This window comes from Propithecus coquereli, unplaced genomic scaffold, assembly GCF_000956105.1.
Source record: "Propithecus coquereli isolate 6110/MARCELLA unplaced genomic scaffold, Pcoq_1.0 Scaffold3, whole genome shotgun sequence".
NCBI classification, from domain to species: Eukaryota; Metazoa; Chordata; class Mammalia; order Primates; family Indriidae; genus Propithecus; species Propithecus coquereli.
Window position 1 is genome coordinate 5,696,759 of NW_012148618.1, and position 22,106 is coordinate 5,718,864.

The 22,106-nt window shown below is 39.7% G+C and overlaps 1 protein-coding gene across 1 annotated transcript in view; it reads left to right on the plus strand.

Annotated features, from left to right (window-relative positions):
- Positions 1-22,106, plus strand: part of LOC105814218 (formin-1-like) — a 298,032-nt gene that overhangs the window by 213,466 nt on the left and 62,460 nt on the right. Inside the window, exon 13 of the mRNA XM_012649117.1 lies at positions 1,956-2,048. Within this exon, the coding sequence (XP_012504571.1) occupies positions 1,956-2,048 (93 nt within the window). The remainder of the gene's footprint in view (positions 1-1,955; positions 2,049-22,106) is intronic.

Here is a 22,106-nt window from a genome sequence, read left to right on the forward strand (position 1 = left end):
AAATGGCACATCCAGCCACCCATTGTTCATCCCTTAGCCTTTCTTCCCCCTCAGCCCTACACTGGATGGATGCATCAGCAAGGCCTATTTGTTTCACCTCCAAAACATATCCCAGATCTATCTTCTTTCTCTCTCTCCTCGGACACCACTCTAGCCCAAATAAAGCACCCCTATTTGGAGAAAAGAATAGTGGTGGGAAGAACCTACTTACTCTCTGGCCACAGGTCCATCTACTGGGAAGAAGTAAAGGGAAATCTGATAACAGTAGAGAAGTTATAAAATAGATATTACAGAGAGGACATATAAGCTTACAAAGAAAGGCAAAAATGTGAAAAAAAGGGATGTTTTGAAGCGATAGTTTGGCTGGTTTTAAGGAATTTGTTTCCCATTTGTCTTGAGGTAGGATTTGTATTTCTTCAATAAGGTAGATCATTAAAAGAATTACTCTTTGCATCCCAATCTCCTGGAGAGCATTGGAATGGTTGGCTGTCAGAATCACTAATAGCAGATATTCTAGATAAGCTCCATTAAAAACTTTTAGAAAATATTAACGGCAATGTCAATAGCCAGAGTGTGAATTTAGGTACTCCTGCCCTGTAATCTAGCATCCCTGTCTCATTACAAGAAACCCTGGATACCTCTGGGATTGTAGGGTGTTCTGACCTTGACTCAGAAAATGACAAAGCATTCCCTCAAGTCATGCTTTTACCTTCAGCACAGTCTTATAGTCTCCCAGAGTTGTCTAGGGTTTTAGCAATCTGGTTGGCAATGTTGCAGGTGAAACATGTCAGATAACTAATTTCAGAGGGCATTTGAATGGCTTCTTTTGCGTTTTCTATGTCTGAATGCTGATAGGCTTGTTGCTTTGCCTGTAGTAAAGGCTGTGGGATGCTAGTTTCTTTATGCCTAATTACTGGAAAGCAATTTCTCAGTGTAAATAAAGGTCCTCTTCCTGACCCTCTTCTTCCAAAATGCCTTACCTTTGTGTTTGTAAATTCCTCCAAGATCTATAGTATATGTTTCTCTATTTTTTTAACCAGGTGGCATGATTTCTTTATGGTGAAAATTCTAATGCCTTTATCTAGTCTCTTGGACAAGGATATATCAATAAGTTCTGGCCATGGTCAACAGACAAAAGGGATCATGACTCAGCTCTAGCTTTGGAGAAACGAATCCTTTCTTTCCCCAGTGCATTTCTGCAACTGGCACAAACATAGAAACCTTGGGGAGATGTCTCTTGCGTGGGTTAACTGCCTTTTGTGATGTTGAACTATAGTTTCTTGTGATTTCCATGCAGCCAAGTCAGAACTATCCAATTCAAGGCAACTTGACTATCAAAAAAGCAATCTATTACAAATTCCAGATATTCTGTCTCAAGTAAATCACATAAAGTTATTTCACATGTGCTAGCAGAGAAGCGTAGGTGAATGGGAAGCATACAGAGAAGACACAGTCCTCCTTAACCTGGGCTTAATTCTCATGCTAGGATGTGTGTATCACCCCGAGGAATCACCAGTTTGGCAGTCTCAGACAACTTGGAGGCCTGGAAATTTCTGGAAAATCTTTTTCAAGCTCTACTTTTGGAGTATGAATCTGAAGAGGGTCAGGGCCCTTAATTCCCTGGGACTAATACTCAAGTAGTTTTTGCCTCTTTTTATTTTGGGGAGATCAAAAACAGAATATTTTACCTGTCCCAGGTCAGAGATTAAGGAAAATTGAAGGATTATACATTTTCCTGTTCCTAAAAAGAGGTGTAGAATGAACGAATTATTTTTGTTGGTCTGTTGTTTCAATTTTGCTTTTTCCCCCTTGGAATTTGAATAAATACTGATTGACAAGGAGTCTGCACAATTGATATCCTGATATCCAAGTGCATAGCACCGTGCATAGCCCATTACAGGAGCTCAGCAAATATATGTTCTTGAGTAAATCTAATTCTAAATTTCTCTTCACAGTAAGTGAGAAACAGATGATGGTGGTGTGCAAGGAGTCCCCAAAGGAGTATCTCCAGCCTTTCAAGGACAAACTAGAGGAGTTCTTCCAGAAAGGTAAGAGGTCTTGTTGGCTATGTGTACACAATGCTGTGGAATATCCTTCATTCTGTGACTCTTTGAGGCCCGCCGCCCTCGCATCCTGGCTGACCATGGGCAGCTTCAGTGACTTCATTAGTCCGTCTTCCCATGGTGGTTACATACTCGATGTAGATGCAGTTGCCCTGCAGCTTTCATATCACCTTGCAAGTCCATTTTAATATTTTAGATCCTTTAATTTACTCCTTTTTTGGAAACTTTTTGAGGACAAACCTTTTTGTCTCTTCATGGAGCTCAAGGGGATTCTCAGGACATGCTCACTGACAAGTGAGTACGTGCAAGGCTTATGCAGTCGTGTGTTTAAGATTTGTGGTCAGCCTGGGCAGGTGGATGGTGATTATCTTCCTGGTTTTATGAGTGTAGCAATTTGGAAACTTGTATTTTCCATTCCTTTTCAAGTAGGAAAATTAGGGCCAAGTGAATGTCACACATCTAATGAGTTGGCACCTGTCAGCCCTTTGGGGTTAGTAAATGGAAGTGATATGCATGAGACCCAGTACTTGCTTAGAAATCTGAACAAGTTCTGTTCCTTCCCCCACAGTTTTGGCAAGAGTAGGAATAGGAAACTTTTGTTGATCAGGGTTAGTGAACATGAAAGTTTAATGCCTTTTAGATATTTCCTATTATATTTCTCAAGTTTAACTTAAGATGTAAAACAAAAACAAGGGTAGGTTGCAGGGAGCTTTTTTCTTTGCTAGAAAGCCAGAGGAAATGCATGTAGGAACCTTTGGGATATTCCAGCATGTTGTTTCTATTATTGAATAAGACCACATGATACCACACCATCAACAAAAGACTGTTAAGCAGGGTGAATCTATAAAGTATGGCCAAACCACCTGGAGAATCAGCAGGGAAATTCTCAGTCTGTGAGTCAGAGGAACTCCATTTCAGCTGCTCCCTTGGGCCAGAGATCATTGCTTCCTCCTCCATGACAAGAGGTTGCTTGTATTGAAGCAGAAGTCAGAGTTCTCTCTTGGACATTGCTGAACCTCATATGTGATGGAAGAAATGCAGCCAGGCAAAGTACCACCTTGAGAGCAAACAATGATACCAACACTTATGTGCTACGTGACTATAATGGGTGGATTTTATATATGACTAATCAAAATAATTGCATTGCTTTATAATTATACCATGTAAATATAACCTAAGTGGCCTAAAGAAAAGCATGAAATACTTTCCTTTGCTGACCCCCAGTTAGTTAGTGTCTGCTTTTAACATGATGAAGAATTAACTTGAAGTGATGCTCATGTGTGTTTCGATTCCATTTTTATTTTTAATTGCCATTATTCTGTATCTGGAAAAATCTGCAATGTGTATGTCAGAGTATTATCCGCCTGCATGCTGTAACGGCCTCAGAGTCCTTCCTCTTCAAACCAGCTAGCATCTTAAAGTACTTACATTGTGAATTTTATTCTTTTTGTTGAAAAGAGATAAATATGAGTAGATTTAGAAACTTAAGGATCTTCTTTGGTACCTTGAAAAAGGAATTTACAAATCACCCTTTGGGGTTATGTGTTAACCTCTTCTCCACTACGTCTCTCAAGAAAATTCTGGTCTATTCAGAGAAAAAGAATTGAGGCAAACTGGATCTTGTGACAGGGAAGCAAGGGTGTGGCCATAGTAAGCTGTTCTAAGAAAAAACTACTGTCCTAGAACAGTGGTTCATTAGAATCACCTGGGGGAGATTTTTTAAAAAAAATCTTGACACCCAGCCAAACTGTAGACCCATCACCAGCATCTCTGGAGGTGAAACCTGGCATCAGAATTCTTTTTTACTACCCAGTTGATTCCAATGGGAAATCCAGGTTGAGAACCACTGTTGTTGAGCTTAGTTCACCTTTTAATGTGTATTCAAAGATATTTATTCAGAGCCTGCTATACATTAGGCATTGTAATAGCACTGGGAATGCTAAGATGAATCATATAGTACATGACCTTCTCCCAAAGACTGTCTTATTGGGAAAAGATCCATAATTTAATACAGTCGGCTCTCAAAAATAATTTGAAGGAAGCATTACCATTCTATTAAAAAACTTAAGAATATAACAATATATAATATTGTAGGAATCTTAAACATTCCTAATATCGTATGGTGAAAAGTCTACTGTTGAAATAGCCTGTTACCATGATCTCATTATAACTGAGTTGCTCCAAAAATAGCCCAGAATTGTCCCGTCCAATATGGCAGACACTAGGCACATGTGGCTGTAAGCAACTAGAATGTGGCTAATCCAAATCGAGATGTGCTATAAGGATGAAACACACACCGGACTTTGAACATGTGAAATACTTCATTTCTGATGTTTTATATTGATTAAATGGTAAAGTGATAATCTCTTAGATATATTAGGTAAAATAAATTAACATTAATTTATGAGAAAGTTAATAATTATATTAATAAAATATAGTAACATTAAATTATTTATTTCTTTCACTATTTAAGTGTAACTACAAGAAAATTTACAATTTTATTTGTGGTTCACTTTCTGTTTCTATTGGAAAGTGCTAGTCCAGAGACATGGTCCGTAGGCCTTCCTCATCTCATTCCTTTGCTCTCCTCTTCACATTGTCGCTCTACCTGCTCAGCTTGAATACTGCATTATTGCAATGCAGCTTTACAAGCTAGCCCCCTACCCACTTTTGCTCCAGGTCTGGCCCTTATTTGCTTCTCAGGCAGGGCCACTTAAGTGAATGAAGGAGGCGACAGCATGCTACTGCATCAGGCTACACCTCTATGATTCCAAAATGTATGGTTAGGGTCTGTAGTTAAGAAATATGTTATAACCACTAGCAATATGATATAGCTCAGTGTCTGGGGTTTTGACAAGTTGCAGTATATACAAATAGAATATCTCTTAGCTACTCTTTGGAGTTCAACATAGTAGTCCCTTTTTTATGTAGATATTTCACTAATTGATAAAAAATGTAGTATTTTCCACCCACCACAAATATGCATTATTCACCCTGGATAATCAAATATTTATGACAATTGTCATACAGTTTAAGTATAGCGATTTATCTAATATGCCATTTATTGTAAGAAATACCATTATTACATGTGCTATTAAGAAAGAAAAATCGCTGCCAATTAAACTATGACATGCAAAGTATATGATGTACCCCAATAACAGATGTCAAAATGTGAAAATTCGATCAATTTTGGAGTTGATATAATATGAGACTATAGTTAGACATATAGAATCAAAGAGGAGGAATCCCCAGCACTTCTAGGTAAATCATGTAAGACTTTCAGCAAAGGCGATATTTTTGTTCAGACTTGGAAAAAGAACAAAGCTGATGACAATGGTACCTAACATTTACTGAGTGCTTCTACAGGCTATATACGGTGCAGAGCAAATCACCTTCTTACTTAGTCCTCATGATGACCCTCTGAAGTGAGCATTATTATCACTCTGTTGTATAGATAAGGAGATTGAGGCTTAGGAATTCTCAGCAGACAAGCTGCAAAGGGCATCCAAGGCAGAGGAAAACACTGCATATGTCAGAAGAAGGATGGAAGGCACGATGTGTCTAGGGAATGGCAAGAGACTTGGTGTGGCTAGATCACAGGGCATATGAGAAGAACAGAAGACCAAAAAGATAAAAGTCACAGTATAATTTGCTAAAGAATATGAGCTTTGTCATATAGGCAACAGATAATACTGAAAAATAGTGTGTGCAGGAGGAGTGATATGATCGTATTGGGTTTGTTTGTTTTGTTTCGCTGTGTGGGGTTTTTGAGGGAGGATCACTTTGCTTTTTGTTGTTATTAAGAAATACATTATAACAAACAGCTATATAAAAAGATTTGGGCAGGGCACAGTGGCTCACACCTGTAATCCTAGCTACTCAGGAGGCTTAGGCAGGAGGATTGCTTGAGCCCAGGAATTCGAGGCTGCAGTGAGCTACGTTGACATCACTGCACCTCAGCTGGGGCAACAGAGTGAGACCTTGTCTCAAAAAAACAAAAAGAAAGAAAGAAAGGGAGAGAGAGATCAATCTGGATGAGCTATAAACTAGTAAAGAACTTGAGCAAAAGCAATGGCAATAAAAATAAAAAAAGGAGGAACATACTGTAAATAGTAACAGGCTGTTTTAGGTGTCGCAGGACAGGATGATCAATTGGAAGTGCAAAATGAAACAGCAGAAGAGGATAACGCTCCTTTTTCGTGCTTGGATAACTGGCAGGATGCTGATGAGGAAGACTAGATTCGGGATGGAAGACAGTGAGGTAAACTTTGGACATGTTCACTTTGATGTACATGTGAGAGACATGGGGAGAGATGTGCTCATGGGAGTGAGCTGGTTGAGACTTTAGAGGTAGCAGTTTAAGTGATAGGAATGAATGAGATAACAAGATAGTCCAAAGCAAGGGTATAGAATAAGAAGGTTCCTGAAGTATCAGAGTATCTGAGCACAGGGTATCATGGAAAATAACCATAATTGAGAAAAGATGTTCCTATACTTCTATAGTATAGCTTATACAGAGTATTTGGCAAGAAAGCCAATTTTCCATTAGGGGGTCTTATCACTAATAAAGTCTTAAGCAATTGCATTCTGTGTGCCTGAGAAGTCGCATGCATTGTGACTCAGGATTATTTGCACATAAGTTGCAATTCAGTTCTTCTAACAATCATGATGATTTAATTTTTCTTTTGTAAATCATATCCTGTTGCCACACTCCAGTGGAGATGATGTGTTTGTCCTTATGTCTTTTATCATCTTTCTGTTCTCAAAATGCCCTTAAATAGCATTATTTGACAAAACCATAGTACTTGTTCTTGATGAATTTCATTTCCTGAGCAGAATTCAAAGTGATTTTAATGGCACCACTTTTCAGGGTTTCAATCTCCGCAGTATCTAAACCTTTCTTCTTACCTGTTTTTTTTTTTCCACAGTAGGCTCTTGTTGATTCCAGTTTACAGCTCAGTTCAGAGTAACCTCGTGCAGGCATTTTGTGAGCTCCTGCTTTCCCACCCTCACATCAAACATGGCCATAATGATATGGCCTTCAAAAATGTGATGCTCGCATTAAAAGTCCTCATAAACATGGCAGGGATCCTGTAATTGAAAGAAGGCGCAGAGCAACTGATTAGATCCCAGGTATGGATCTTGTAGGTGGTCTTTTCATGCTGTTAAATTGGTCATTTGTATTTATAGCTTTGGCAGGGAGGGCTGGAACCTACACTGGCTCTAACACCGGCGTTCTCCCACACTTGGCCTTATCTCATTCTCCGTTAATTTTACCTGGCATCCATGAATGGAGCCAAATTCAAAATGTATCTGCATGAACCATTCTAGTCCTCGTTTATCAAGGTATCCTCTAAGGTTCTTTGACCAGCTGAGATTAGAGATATTCTTAACATCAAGAAACTGCTTTCTAGTAAATAGTTATTGAGCAGATAAATTTACCAAGCTAAAAACAAACAAAAGCAATAATGCTGATTTCTCACATTGAATGCAAAAAGAATTATATAAATAGCTGAATACTCCACGGCACCTGGGATAATGTCTGTCTAATCCTATACACTTTCTCATCCCAACACAATATAGGCTCTGCTTGTCCAATTATAGGTGTTAATAATTATTTGTTGAATTAATGAACAAAGACTAAATTGTGTAAAGTGCCTAGGGGATTTTTTTTTTTTTCCTCCATGGGTTTTCTGTTTAAATCTTCTCAGAATTGGTAAATCATGCCAGAATCTGGAGACATACATTTTTGGTCTATAATACATTTCTGTGGTCAGGCCTCTTGGACATAGAAACATTTTTCTATGTTGGATGTATGCATATAATTCATTCTTAATGAATACTTAGGTCAGATTAGATTGACAAGAGCCATAACTAAACCTCTAAACTGCAAAATAAGAGTAGGCTATTAAGTATTCTCTTTACTTCAACCCCCAGAAATGTTGAAACACAACTATCTGAATCACCATATTCAACTATTAAGGTTACAGAAATCAGGACAGGTCAATGATCTGGACGGTGTACCCTGTAGGATGAAATAATTCTTACATTCTTCACAGAGCATATTCCCCCCTGAAATCAATTTCTTCTTCCCTTCTGTCTTTCCCCTCTCCGTCTTTCTTCCCCTCCCCGCCTAGTTTGATATCTTTAATTTGCTCAGTTTTCCTTTTTATCCAGGCATCCAACAGGTTGTCTTTTCAGTAACTCTAGTTCTCTTTTTCTTTTCCTTTTAATTCAATGAAATCATTTGCAAAAAGAAGAAAAATGTGTAAATTCTTATTTGTGTGTCATACTAACATATCTGAAAAAGATTACACCACCCCCTCCAAAAGAAGAAAACTACAGACCATTCTCACTATAGTTTTAAAATTCTAAATAACACTAATAGCACATGTCATGGCCAAATATGATTTATTCCCAGCATGTGAAGATGATATGATACTGGGAGGCCTATTAACATAACTCATCACTGTTAATAGCTCTAAGGAGAAAACTCATATGATCATCTCTTAGCATTAGATGCTAAGAAAGGCCTTTAACAGAATTCAACATCCATTCTTCATTTTTAAGTCTCAGTGAAACATTGTTTTATTTCCTTACTATAATAAAAATCCATCACAGCCCTAAATTTGCAACTAGTATCACAAAAGACCTATATACCCAATATATAAGAACCCCTAGATATTGTTAAAAGAACAATATCCAACAGAAAGAGAGGCAAATAATATAAAAAGTGACAGAAACTGCTCTTTATGCATGTGAAAAGATACCACTCTCAAAATAGAAATGTAAAATAAATTACATTGAAATTCTATTTTTCATCTATAAATTGGCAAAATTACAAAAGTTTGATAACAGACTCTGATGGCAATGTGGCAAGATAAATGTCAGTCACTCTTCCATGTTGCTTGTGAAAGTGTAAATTGTTAACAATCCATATGCAGGTCTGTTCCGTTTGTTGGCTGATATCTAACAGAAATCTCTGAGGACAAATACAAACCAACCTAGGGCTGATATTCAGCTTCTCATCATAATGGCTATACAGGTTGTCTGTTCTGTTAGTTAGTACTCAAATTGTTGCTAAATATTTAAAATATTACCCCTGAAACTAATTAGACAGGTTCATTCCTATAGTAAATAGAAAGTGGACAGATGGGATTCAGAGGTAGTATGCAGACTTTTCATAAATTTTGGTGTTTTAACCAATGTGTACCTCTCTAAAAAAGCTGAACAAATATTTTTTAAAAAACAAGTAACTTATCTATGGTACTTTGCACTTCAAATTTTTCTTGAAAACTCTGCTTCCCATTCAGTGCTTCCCTATTATTGTACCAGTTGGGGTCCCTTAGCTTCCTAAACCTAGCCCTTCATGAAAAATGTCCAAAGAATTCAGAACGGAATGCTCTCATTCAGTCTCCTCGCTTCTTTACTCTTTTCTTTGGGTGATGGACTGGACAACTTAGGGACGTTGAAGGTCCCTTATACTGTCCTCTCCTTGCCTCCTTTCCTGTGGTTCTCCTCCTCAACACCTCTCCACAACAGCTCTAGGCAACGGAGTCCTTCTAACCATGGGAAAATGAATGGAAATATTTCAAAGGCATCAAGAGCTCAAGACAGTTCAGCACATACACAAATCTGCTAGAGCCCCGCAGTTCTTCCCCCTGGACCTGGATGGACTTCACTCATTTTGCTCGAGGTTCCATCACCCTCTTGTGATGTCTGAACCTGGAGTGGTCATGAGGAGGCCTCTACTATGTAGGGTATTTTACCACCTCCTCATCTTTTCTTATTACCATAGTCCTGTTCTCCATTTCATTTAGGCCCTCTTAACTCTCCATTACATAGGAGCTTCAATGTATACGTTTATGAACATACCAGGGCAGGAGAGTAAGGATCTGTATCTTGAATTACTCTAACACAGACGATTCTTTAAACCTAACTACAGTGTAGGACAAAATATCATCATTTATATCTCAAGACCATTGTCAGTATCTGACCTCTTCTGTGAGCATTGTCATTTTAAGCCTTAACACTAATTTTTGAAAAAGGCTTTGTCTCCTGTTCTTAAGCACTGTCTCAGAACTACATGCAGTGGAGAGAGATGGCAGTGGTTAGGTTTGAAGAGAAGTAAAGTGAGTATCAGTAACTCTTGCCGGGTCTTCTATAGAGCAGCAGAAGATATTTAGACACACACCCCCCACACACCTCTCCAACTCATGAGACCAGATTGTTTGATTGCTTTAGTGGAACAGGGACTGTACCTTAAATTGATTTTTACAGCTTTTGAGTAAGCCCTTTAACCATGTTCGATACTACTAGGGTCCACATCATCATCGATGGTGTGGTTGGGATCTCTTCAGTTCCCTTTTGTCACAGCAGAATCCAAGATCCTTTGATGACATTCTGGACCTGCAATTGCAATAACACCTTTCTGATGAGTAGAAATATCCACAGGTGGAAGTAGTAGAGGAACCTGGCTCTTTCTGTATATAAACCTTGTTGTCCACTTGTGAGTTCTTCCTTTCCCTATTTTGCTGTTTTGTTTTGGAAAAAGTGGAAATAGACTAAGGTGTGTTTTCCAGAAGGAGGGTAACTTCTGAAGTTTTATTTGTGATACTGAGCCATGAGCTCACAATTTCCTCTTTCTACCATGACTACATGTACACTTTTTGCTTAAAAAAGGTTTTTAATATAAAAATCTTTTATTATATATTTTCTTTGAGCAATACTTTTCTCTATCATATATAACTTTTTAATTATTGTGGTAAGAACACTTAGCGTGACATCTACCATCTTAATAAATTCTTAAGTGCACAATACAGTTTTATTAACTGTAGACACAGTAAAATGTCTGTGTGTGTTTTAAGTGTCCTGAATGTAGCGAGCGCTGTGCTTGAAGTTAGAAGACTCAAGTTTGAACATTACTTCATCACTTAACTTTTCTGTGTGACTTTGGGCAGCCTTTTAAATTTCTCTGAGCCTTTCTTTTTTTTTTTGTCTGTAAAATGGGAATAGTAATATCCACTATACAACGTCGTTATGAAGATTAAATGAGAGAACATACACATGAAACCACCATGTAAACTATAAAGCATTAATAAATATGATGCATTGTATTTAGAGCATTCTTACTATCCCACCACCACTCTCTGTCAAAAATACCAATTTGTTGAAAATTTCCCTCTTGAGTTTTCAGTTTGGGGGTAGGGGGGGCTGCCTCTTGATTACAACAAAGCATAGTGCTTCGTTTAATCTTTGCAGCAATCTTTTGAGACTGATTTTGTCATTTTGAGCCTGAGGGTCTCAGTTACTTACTCAAGGTCGGGGTCATCTCAATCCCAGTGTTGTTACTGTGTCATACTAATAACTTGGAAAATCACTTATTTTCTCTGTGTCCCAAGACTCATGTAGGTAAACAGACATAAACATTTTTCTTTCACCATCTAAAGGAGAAAAGCATCAGAATAGCAGACTTTCCTTAACCTTGGTCAGTCACTTAACCTCAGGTGCTCCTTTCCTGGAGTCCTAATAGAATCTTTCTTTTATCTTCCCCAACAATGACAACAACAAAGTTGCCCTTGTAATTTGTAAAGATAAAGAATCACAGTGACAAGTATTTAAGTAGTTTACAGAATCAGCATTGAGCTCTGCATCTTGCATAATAGTTGTTTTCACAATAAATTGCTTCACGTAATTGTTGGCCCAGCCACCACTTTCTCTTTGGATTCTTGACAACTGTGGCAAGGTTTTAATTAATGATTGATTGCAGTTGCTATCACATGACTTCTCTTTGACTTACTCAGTTATTGTCTTCTTCCTGATGGAAGAACTTAACACCTACAGGCCTTTGGGGAGTTATTTTGCAGAATACATATCATACGATAGTTTTGTGTATAATGTCCAACTCTGGAAAGAGCTCTTTATTCTTTCAAATAATGCAGATTGTTTCTTCTATTGAGTCCATTTTGCATTAAAAGAATTGTGGCAGCACTCTTAGGAGCCCAGGAATAATGTATGTAGAGCAGTTAGCACAGAGCCCAGCACTATATATATCAGCCACTGCTGCTGTTATGTTCTCATTTTGTTAACAGTCTTATCAAATGGTTCAGAGGATGGGGCTCAGGAAGTTGATCACAGACGTTTTACTTACCCAATGATGCAAATAGCAGTGGTTCCAAGTGCAAGTGGCAAATAATTATTAATTACAGAGGAAGGTCTTAAGTACTAGAAAGAAAGTCATATTCATTCTTTTTCATCTCCTCTAAAAGTAAGCCAAAAGCAATGTATATAAACTGGATTTCTCTAGGACCTGAAGCCTCCTTTTGTTATAATTTAAAGATCATTTTATGTATAAATAGAGTATAAGGTAAGTAGAGTTAGCATAAATTAAAAAGGTACCAGATATGCATGGAGCTTTTCTGCAGAATTGTGTCTTTCACCATTCAAATACTTTAAATATGTTAAAGTATAATTGTAATTACTGTAGTTACATCTTAATGGCAGAAGGGATGTACAGAATTCCATTAAAGAAGGCATGCAATATGGATCACGCCTCGTGGCTACCCAAATCAACAATATTACCACCTAGTGGCTGCTGAATTGAACTGCAAACACAGGATCCTTGGGATCCTCAAAGTCGGAGTACCCTGTCTCAATGACTAAAAGTGATGGAAAGTGACAGTATATGCCACTAGGATTAACAACTTTAATGATCCTTGATAACCGTTAATTAATGAAACACCGCTTTCTAGCAGACAGGGAGAATGATGAGAATTTGCTTTTCCCTTTTTTGAGAAACTGAGGCTTCAAAAAGTTGTAAACTGAGGCTAGAGGATATGATCATTTAATTTCTTAATCCTTTTTTTATCCTTTGAATTGAGAAGAAATGGATCTATCTTTCCCTACCAGTTTTTGTATTTAAGTTTTGACTTATTTATAACATTTTTCTTCTGAAAATTAACATACACATTTGAGTAGATCAGAACTGTTTTAAACGTAGATAAACAGTGGTTTTCTCACTATAGGAGATATGCAGTGTCAGCTCATATCCTTTCATAAATTGAGCAAAACCAAGTGCCAGTCCTTGACAGCTCATCTTTGTTCCACCTCGGAGTCAGGCATCAGGACCTTTGCTCGTCACCACTTCCACCCTCCCCCTAGCATCCACCAACTTGTTGACATTCAAATTATTCACTGAAAGAACCAAACCATCTGCCTACTGAGCTCATCATACCATCCCATGTCCTTGCTGAAATAAACAAAATGTGGAGTTACTGTAATATAACGATTCTAGGGGAGTGTAATACATTCAAGTAGGTAATATAGAAAGCCACTAAAAAATCTATTTGAAATTGCCATTCTTCCCAGGAGAGCACTATTCTTCTTTTAATATCTACCCTTTGGCTTCATGACTCTAGGATTAAGCCTAATTGCTAACATAATATATGTGCATGATCATCTGCTTTCTTTAATTTAAGCTTCCTTTGGCATTGGTTCCTAGTTTGCAGTCATGGCTGTGGCATTAATGATAATTGGTCTGAGCTTCATGTGGTGAAATAGGTTCCAGCATGTTGATAGCAATTAATGGAGCTAGATAGTCCTGGGTAAGAGTCAAGGGGTGGGTTTTGTATTTCTTTCAAATTGCTTTTTCATTGTTTCTGTTGTAGTCTCCCGGGAGACTATAGTGAACAGAGGGCTGGTTTTAAAATTATACTAACCCGAGTTCAAATCCTTCCCCTAGCTTTCTGACCTTGGGAAACCTACTTTATACAAACAAGGCTGAGGTTCCCTCATCTCAAAGATAGAGGTAATAGCACCAATGCCATAAGGTGATTGTGACCATCAAACCAGCTTAAAATGTAAGCCAGTCAACTATGCACCCTTATGTCATACTAGCACGGATAAAGTTGTTCAGCCTGTTCATTGAGTATTAGTTGAGGTCTTACTATATGTTCTAGGTACTGTGCTTTACTTACTATTGATACAATGATGAGCAAGAAGAACAGTCTTTGCCTCTGGAACTTTTATTTGCCGGTGGGGATTATAGCCTGTTGACATTAGAAATCCATAGCGTATGTTCCCACAGTGTATAATCGATCCTCAGACTTTGTGGTCTCTTGATATCTGGTCTCTTAGCTAGTAGGCTCTGGCTTTTACTTGACTCAGTCCATCAAGATTTACAAAGCTGACCATCAGTGCTTACCCTAGGAAAAAGGATCGGTATTGTCTCTAAGGGTCGGATAAATAGCAAAATACAGATTTGTTTGTTCTGGTCCTCATAACTTCTTCAGGATAGAAGGTATTTCCAGGAAATGGGATTTTATATTCTCCTCAATCAACCTCTGTGTTACTACATGGGAAGAAATACACAGCCTCATAAATACTAGCTTCACAAACCCAGTCCCCCAAAGTGATTCCCGTGATACATACCTATTTCAGCACATGAGAACCATCGCCATCAGCCAGAATATATTTCCTGGGACTTAATATAAGGTCTCATTCATTGTGGTTTTCTACTCCACTTTTTCTAAGATGGAGTGATGGAATGTGTAGAACTAGTTAAAAGCCACTTCTAAATCACATTGAAAATAATTTTTTCAATTACTTTATATACCAATTTTCTGTTCCTGAAAATATAGGTAAGAAACCAGAATCTGGAATTGATGTTAAAGTTCATAAGCTTCAATTACATGTTCCAGGTGGGTCGATTTGAAATACCACAAGTCTTAATTTAAAATAATGAAATTATTTCCCTGGGTCTATGGGACCTCTTCTCCAGGGACACACTACATATACTCTGATTCAAGTACTGCATGTGTGTCTATCTCTATTTCTCGAAAATATTAAATGGACAACATCCAAAAGCCATCTAAGAAGGAACAAGCTAGAAAAGTAGCCTATATTGTTTCCCACGAACTGTGATGATCCAAGCCAAGATCAATGAGCTGTCAGGAAAAAGGGGGGGCGGGAAATTCCAAACAAAAGTATCTAAAGTAATAGCCAAAGGGATAAAGAAAACCACTGGCTGGATAAACTGTGATAAATGGTGGTGGTTTGTTTGTTTTTAAATTTTGTTCCTGTCTGTGAGTCCCTCCTTGAGCAACAGCTTCTGTGTAATACAAATCTTTTGTATTGTGTGACACTCCTATCTGTGTATCTTCCAAAGATTGGGGAGGGTGGAATGAGGAATCATCTTTTCTCCTTTAAACAATTTCTCACACTGTTTAGGACTTAACCAGTTGTGTGCATATTCTTCTTCCAGTTCTCCAATTGTCCACAATTACAGTGGCGCTCATTGCTCTGTAAGAATGGGGCCTGCCAATTCATTGGCACAGCTTTCTCTTGTGTTTGTTCCATTTCCATGCACTCCCCTTCCCTCCTGGTCATCCCAAGAATTGGTCTCCCATGTAGACTACTGCTTGGCCCCCCAAAACAGCCATCTTTGCCTCCATGCTTACTCTAATAACCGAGCCTCCAGGATCCCTGTAATTGCCTGTGTGTGGAAACCCACAGGATCTAAAATGCCTTGCACATAGCTCCTCTAGTTTTGAAGCAAAGTGGTTAGTGGTTTTAGTCATCTGCAGAGTTATGTGCTGAGATTAGAGGTTTTAACCATACTGTTATGTCCTCGGTAGTATCTTTAATGTGCTAATACCAAATGATCCCACTCTTGTAGTAGTAACGTGGGAAAAACAGAGCTGTCTCCAGCTAGCTATTCAAGTAGCATCACATCACGGCTCCTCCTGAGGATATGGCAATCCCAGAGGTGACACAGTCCTCAGCCTTCTCCAGAAAAGAGGTATCTCTTCCTCCAGCTTTCTCTGCCCTCCCACTACCACAGTTACTCCAGTGGGAAAGTCTAAACCACACAGATGTTCCCCCAGGGCAGGAGCACAGCAGTGACAAGAGAAGGCCAAAGTGATGGGTGAGCAGCGTGCTAACTGGGACTGCTGGGCTTTGCCCAGACCCCAGGCTGCCCCTCGCCCCATTCTGCCAACACTGCAGTCCTCCTCCCTGGGAGGGTTGGTCACTTCTCAGATTTGTTCAATGCTGGTTTATAACATTGCTAATATGTGGCTCTCTAAATGCTCAGAGGGAAAAATCTGAACTTGGTTTTATTGACTTACCAATGTAGATCTCCTCCCCCTTAAGTATACAGGCTTCAGTGTAACTATGGTTAGTTCCACATAGTTAGAAACAAATTAGCAAATACTTTTTTTTACTGTTGCTTCCCACGTCATGGCTGTATCACAATACCTACGAGCTCAGCAGTAGGGAGATAGATTTTTTTTTTTTAAAACCCAATCTTACTTTGAGGAGAAATAGGTTCTCAAGAGAATCCTCTCAGTCCTATTTCCAGGACACTGATAGGCACCGGCTGTTATTGATTTCCACAGTCTACCAAGGGTGTAACTGAGAAGTCTGGGTCTCTTGTCTCAAGAAACCAACCTTATGATGTAGACAAATAAAAAAAACATAGATACTGTGCTAAGAGATGCTAATCATCATTAACATTCACGAGCATTTTCTGGCTAACGGCTCTTCACATGCAAAGCGCCCTGCTGTGGGATCCAGGGGCTTCAAGTCCTTGACCTCAAGAAGCTTAGAGTCTAGCCTGGGAGAGGAGAACACCAAAATGGAAGACAGTGCAGCAAATGCTAAGTGTCAAGGGAAGTCTGAAAGGGCTGAGAGGTTCACTTAAACAGAATTGTCTCAGCTGCCAAGGCCTGGAGCTTAGCTTGGTGCTGACACTCCCTGGTTGATTCTTTTATCTGAATATCCCCAGATTTTCTGACCTCAGGGAGTAGGGGTCCAGCTCTGTACCGAGGTGGGCAGAGTGCAGAAAGTGGTGGACCTAAAGCTGCTTCTGGCCGGCCAGCTGATTGAGCCAGTCTCTGCTCTGCTCGCCGGTCCTTGGCTTTGATCAGGAGGCACCTTCCCATGAGACTTCTTCTGAGTCCTCCTCTGTCACATATCACAGGCTCCGCCCAGTTTGGTCCAGTTTCAAGGGAAATGAGCTGTTTGTCCAGTCACCATCTCTGGGCTGTGTAAACAAGCAGATGGGCAATTAGTGGCTCTGTCAGGGCCTTGGACCGCTGCTATGCTTGCACAAATGGAGAATCATCACTCATCTTTTGGACTATGGTCGTGCAAGCATGAGATAATGGGACCGCTCGGCTTTCAAGATTTCTTCATGCTGTTTAGATTTCAGTCTTCGTGTCACAATCCTATTGTTCAAGCTTTTTTGGCAACAGCAACCACTGCCACTCAGCTCATTTGGAGAAAAAATAATAATTTAGATTCTGTTGCCTTGATTTTTTTCCCCCATTAAACCATTTTTTAACGAGCAGGAAATAGGACCAAAACATAAAGATCTGTAGGTAATATCTTTCCTTAATTAGCCAAATGCTGACAAGAGAGGTCACCCAGTTGAATGAAGTTTTTGCCCTCCCTCTCTAAGCAGCCGTGTCTGTTGTGCACACAAGCTGGAGGCCAGGAGAGGACTGAGCCTGCAGTCAGGTCACTTGGAACCCCAGGACTGCTGTCATTTGTGTTTACTTGAGCATCTCACCCTGCACAGTATGTTTTCTTCTTGGATTCAAAATGCCCAGCAGCTCCTCTCAATGTGCCATTTGCCTCTTCTTGAAGCGCAGAGAAATCAGACGCCAATTCCTCAGTACCCGGACTGTTCTCAGCATGAGCTGGTGGCATCGTATTTCCTCTGCTCTTTCTCCAGACATTGACATCACCTCCTCAGACTTTTTTTCTTTCTTTCCTTCTGCTTTTAATTTTCTTTTCTCTCTTACCTCAATTTTCTCTGCCTTCTTTCATAGCTTTCTGTTTTCTCTCAGCTTCCCCTCTGCCTCCTTATGTTTTTGGTTTCTTGTGACTTGTTCTTCAGATTCTTTCATGTTCAGGCATCACTGTCTTTGCCCAGCATCATTCCGAACATTCTGGTCTTTGTTTTTCCCCCTTCACCACTTTGCTGCTTGCTTTCATTCTTCCCCCAGCCCTCCACCTCAACTTCCCCAAACCTTGGAAGTTCTCCAGACAGGGAGTGCCTCTGGCTCATGCCACATGCGCAAGACAAGAGCACTTGGTGATCCTTTTGGCGTGAGAACTGTAGATACGGTCGTCTTTCCCCCACTTTGCCCTCGGGTGGGCATCTCTAGATGAGCAAGGAAGCAACAGAAAACACATCCTGTTCTGTGACCAATCACAGCTGTCTTTCAGTTGTTCTACTGTAGGTGAGCCCCTGCAAAGAAAAGTGATGAATCAGATACGAATTCTAGCCTCAAGGTCCCTGTATCTCTGACACAAAATCTTACTCTGCCTTCTAGCAGCATTTGATACAGTTGGTCAAACAATTCTTTAGAAAACTCTTTCTCTTAGCTTGTGGGCCATCATCCTCTTCTGTCCTCTCTCTACTTAGGGATATTCTTCCATCACCTATGCTGGTGCTTCATCTTCCCACCTCTAAACATGAGAGGGCTTCAGGACTCAATATATGATTTCTTCTCTCTCTAGCTTTACTCACTTACCAAGTGATCTCATCATGGCTTCAAATACCATCTTGATTCTGGTGACTACTAAATTTGTATCTCTAGCCCGTACCTGTCCTCTGAAATCCAGATTAGTATATCCAACTGCCTATTTGACGTCTTCACGTGGATGCCAAATACATATCTCAAACTCGGTGTCCAAAACCAAACTTTGGGTCATATTTCAGAGGAAGGTAACAAGGTAGGAGGCCACTGATAGAACCGGGAGGCACTCTTGGCACAACCACCTGCAGAATCACTTTGGAGAAAGGGTGAGGAAGATAGAAAGGAAGTAGATGTAGAGAGGCAGTGAAGACTGAATCAGTAGGTAACAATGGTTTATAGACATCGAGATATACTCCCCAAAACTGGATATTTAACAATAATATTCTACAAATAGATTGGCCAACAACCTCCCATCTACCCAGGTTCTACACCAGTCTTTATATGCCACCTCTGAGTGCTCTGTTCCATTTTGGGCTTTTCCCTAATGCCTTAGGCACTTCTCTTGGCCTCTGTTTCTTAATTTATAAATTGAAGGTGATAGGCATTGGCATTCCAAAGGTCCCATCTAGCTTTGACATTCTATATATCTGTGATTAGCAGGTAATAAAGTTGGAAAAACTTGAAAAGTAGTAAGAGATGAAAAAATGTGTCAGCATTGTGGAGAGTGTAGTGTTCCGGGCCAAAAGGTCTGTACTTTATGTAATGGGAAGCCACTGAAGATTCCAGCAGGAAAGTGATGTTATCAGACCTGTGGAACAAAAAGGTGGTACCGGCCACAGTGTGTACAACGAACTGGAGGCAGGAGGGACAGTGATCGGAAGTGGAGTGTACATATGCAGTGATGTGCTTGTCTGCACATCATTGTGAAGAAAAGTGTGTGGTGACTTCCTGTGACTGAGCACATGATTGAAAAAAAGTAGAGTATTCATTTAAGAAGCGATTCGGTAATACAAGGGAAAGGTGATGGCGATCTAAAATAAGGTGTATTTTACGGGAAAAAATATAAGAAGTTGGACACGGGTGACATTATAGAAGCTGGTTCTCCAGGATTTAGGCAACTGATTGAATGTAAGTTCCACAGAGGCAGAGACCATCTCTCAGTTGTGTTCCCTGCCATATCCCCAATTCCTAGCACATAATGGATGTACACTCTCAATATTTGTTGAATAGATGAATAAGAGGAATTATATGTAGGAGAATGGGAATTTAAAATGACTCAGAGCTTAAGTGACTGAAAAGATAGAGTACCATTAAAAGAAAAAATGAACACAGGAAGATCAACATGCATTGAAGAGACTTCTGTCTGGAACATACTGGGAATATATGGAATAACGTGACAAGCAGGTGATGGATACTTGAGTCTGACACTCCCAGTTAGGGGCTCAGCTCAAAGCAGTGATTGGGAAAAGCCGTATTGGGATCGAAGATGGGAGACAGTAGAGCATGAAGAAAGCAATGGAGAGAATTGGTGTGGGTGGGCAACATACCATAAGAGATGGAGAGAGGAAATAATCTGAAGAAACAGAGGGCCTAAGGTAACATACTGCATGAAAGCTAAGGAAAGAAAATTCCAAGGAGCTGACACATGTTCATGTTGCAATGAGATTGAAGAGGGTGAGTATTGAATGTCAACAGAAACCGGATTCAGTACCCAAGAGAGTGGAGACTGGTGATCAGAAGTGATCACAGGGCGACAGTAGTGAAAGTAACTCGAGGAGCCTCACCTCTGGGCTTGTAGTGTTCACATCTCATTGTTCTTTGGCAGTTGTATAGCCATCCCCGTGCATCTTGGTTGAGCCCATGTTTGTATCTCAGACTCAAACTTGCCCAAAGACTGCCCAGAAGACAGGAATAAATCTCACTGCATACTTTTCACAATGTTAAAGCATTTGTCTACTGCTATTTATTATCAAGCTTGGGGGAAAAAAGGTTACTATTTTCATTTGGTTGTGGGAGTACTCTTTAATGAGGGACTTAAGAGAAATGGGAAAGGCACAAAGTGTCCTGGAGCGTCATGGTGCAGCATGAGCATTGGCTGCATCCTGCCATCACTCGCCCTGTCCCCAGAGTCCCTTATCCCAGCAGGACCCGCTCTGCTCATGCTGTTCTCATGTTAGTGGAAGCCCCTTTGCCTCGTCATCAGGATTTCTGAGGTGTATAAAGCCTCGAGACTTTCTTATTGATTAAGTGTACAATCAAGAGACCCAGGGAGACATGTGCTCAGGCAGTGGGTGTATCATCTTGTTCTTCACCAAACAAAGGGAAAGTTTTATATTCAGTTAGTGCAAAGTTTGTAATACATATACAGTTTAAGTAGAAAAATATGAAGGGCTTGGTTCTGGCGGGAGAGTATCTGGGCATTTATAGTACTAGGCCCAAAGATAAGGGGAAAAGGAATGGCTGGGGTAAAGCGGAGTTAGCGTGTGAACTATTGTTATGATAAATGATGATAAATAGAACCAGCGAAAGAGAAGAAAATGTGAACAATACTCCTAAATGAAAGTAAAATAAAAGAGCGATGTGAAGGACAACACACGAAAAACTTTCCTTCTTATTTCCGTAAGTTTACAAGCTTCACTTTCTTCCTTCCCCCTTTGTACCAGACAGAGTTTACCACTGGGAATCTTTCTTATCTGTGTCTCAAGGTCATCTGAACACCAAGGTTACACTTAAGAAGGAAAAGTTATCAATTCAGGGGGATTGAAATAGTATTCCTATGGAATTACCCATAACATTGATTTAAAAACAAACCCTTACAAACCATCACATCATGGAAGTCACAGTCCATGGTGAGAAAACTGCCAAGTTTTTGAGGTTACAACTTAGACCACACAAAAAAATGTATCTGTGTATGTCCAAGTGTCTTTGCTTTGGAAATCGGAGTAATAGGGCATCCAATCAGGCTTCCTCAAAGGATATCCAGTACTTTCCCTACTTCCGGTGGCAGAAACCCGGTTGGTGGTCTGAGCCAGGAAGAAAAGTGATATTTCAGTTTGGAAGAGGAAAATAATTCTAAGTTCATTTTTTAGAGCCATGATTTAGAAAAAAATAATAAACTAAAATAAGGGATGCCTTTTATTTAAAATCAATTTTCATTTTATCTGAATGATTTGCTATCCCTCGTGCATGAGTATGTGTGATTATGTGGTTGGGCCTGACGCATGTCCCAGGCAGGCAGGTGACATCCATGTGCCCTGCCTGCTCCTCCAGCCCTTCCTTGTGGGCTCGCTAGCAGCCGTGTACTTGTAAGACACAAGGGGCTGGGTTCCCCAGTGCTGCTCTGCTTCCAAACAAACCTACCTAATTTAAATTTGCAAACTCTAACAGAGGTGTTGCCTTCTCCCTGAGAGTGTCCAAAAGCCACAATGCCAACTGCATGGCAGTTTTGTTTGTGGCAAAACTTTTAAAGTTCTTGGTATCATAATGTTATAATCTTGAAGGATTTAAATTAATAAAAAGTCTCAGACTTTTCTATGCAGTGACTATGAAACACCCA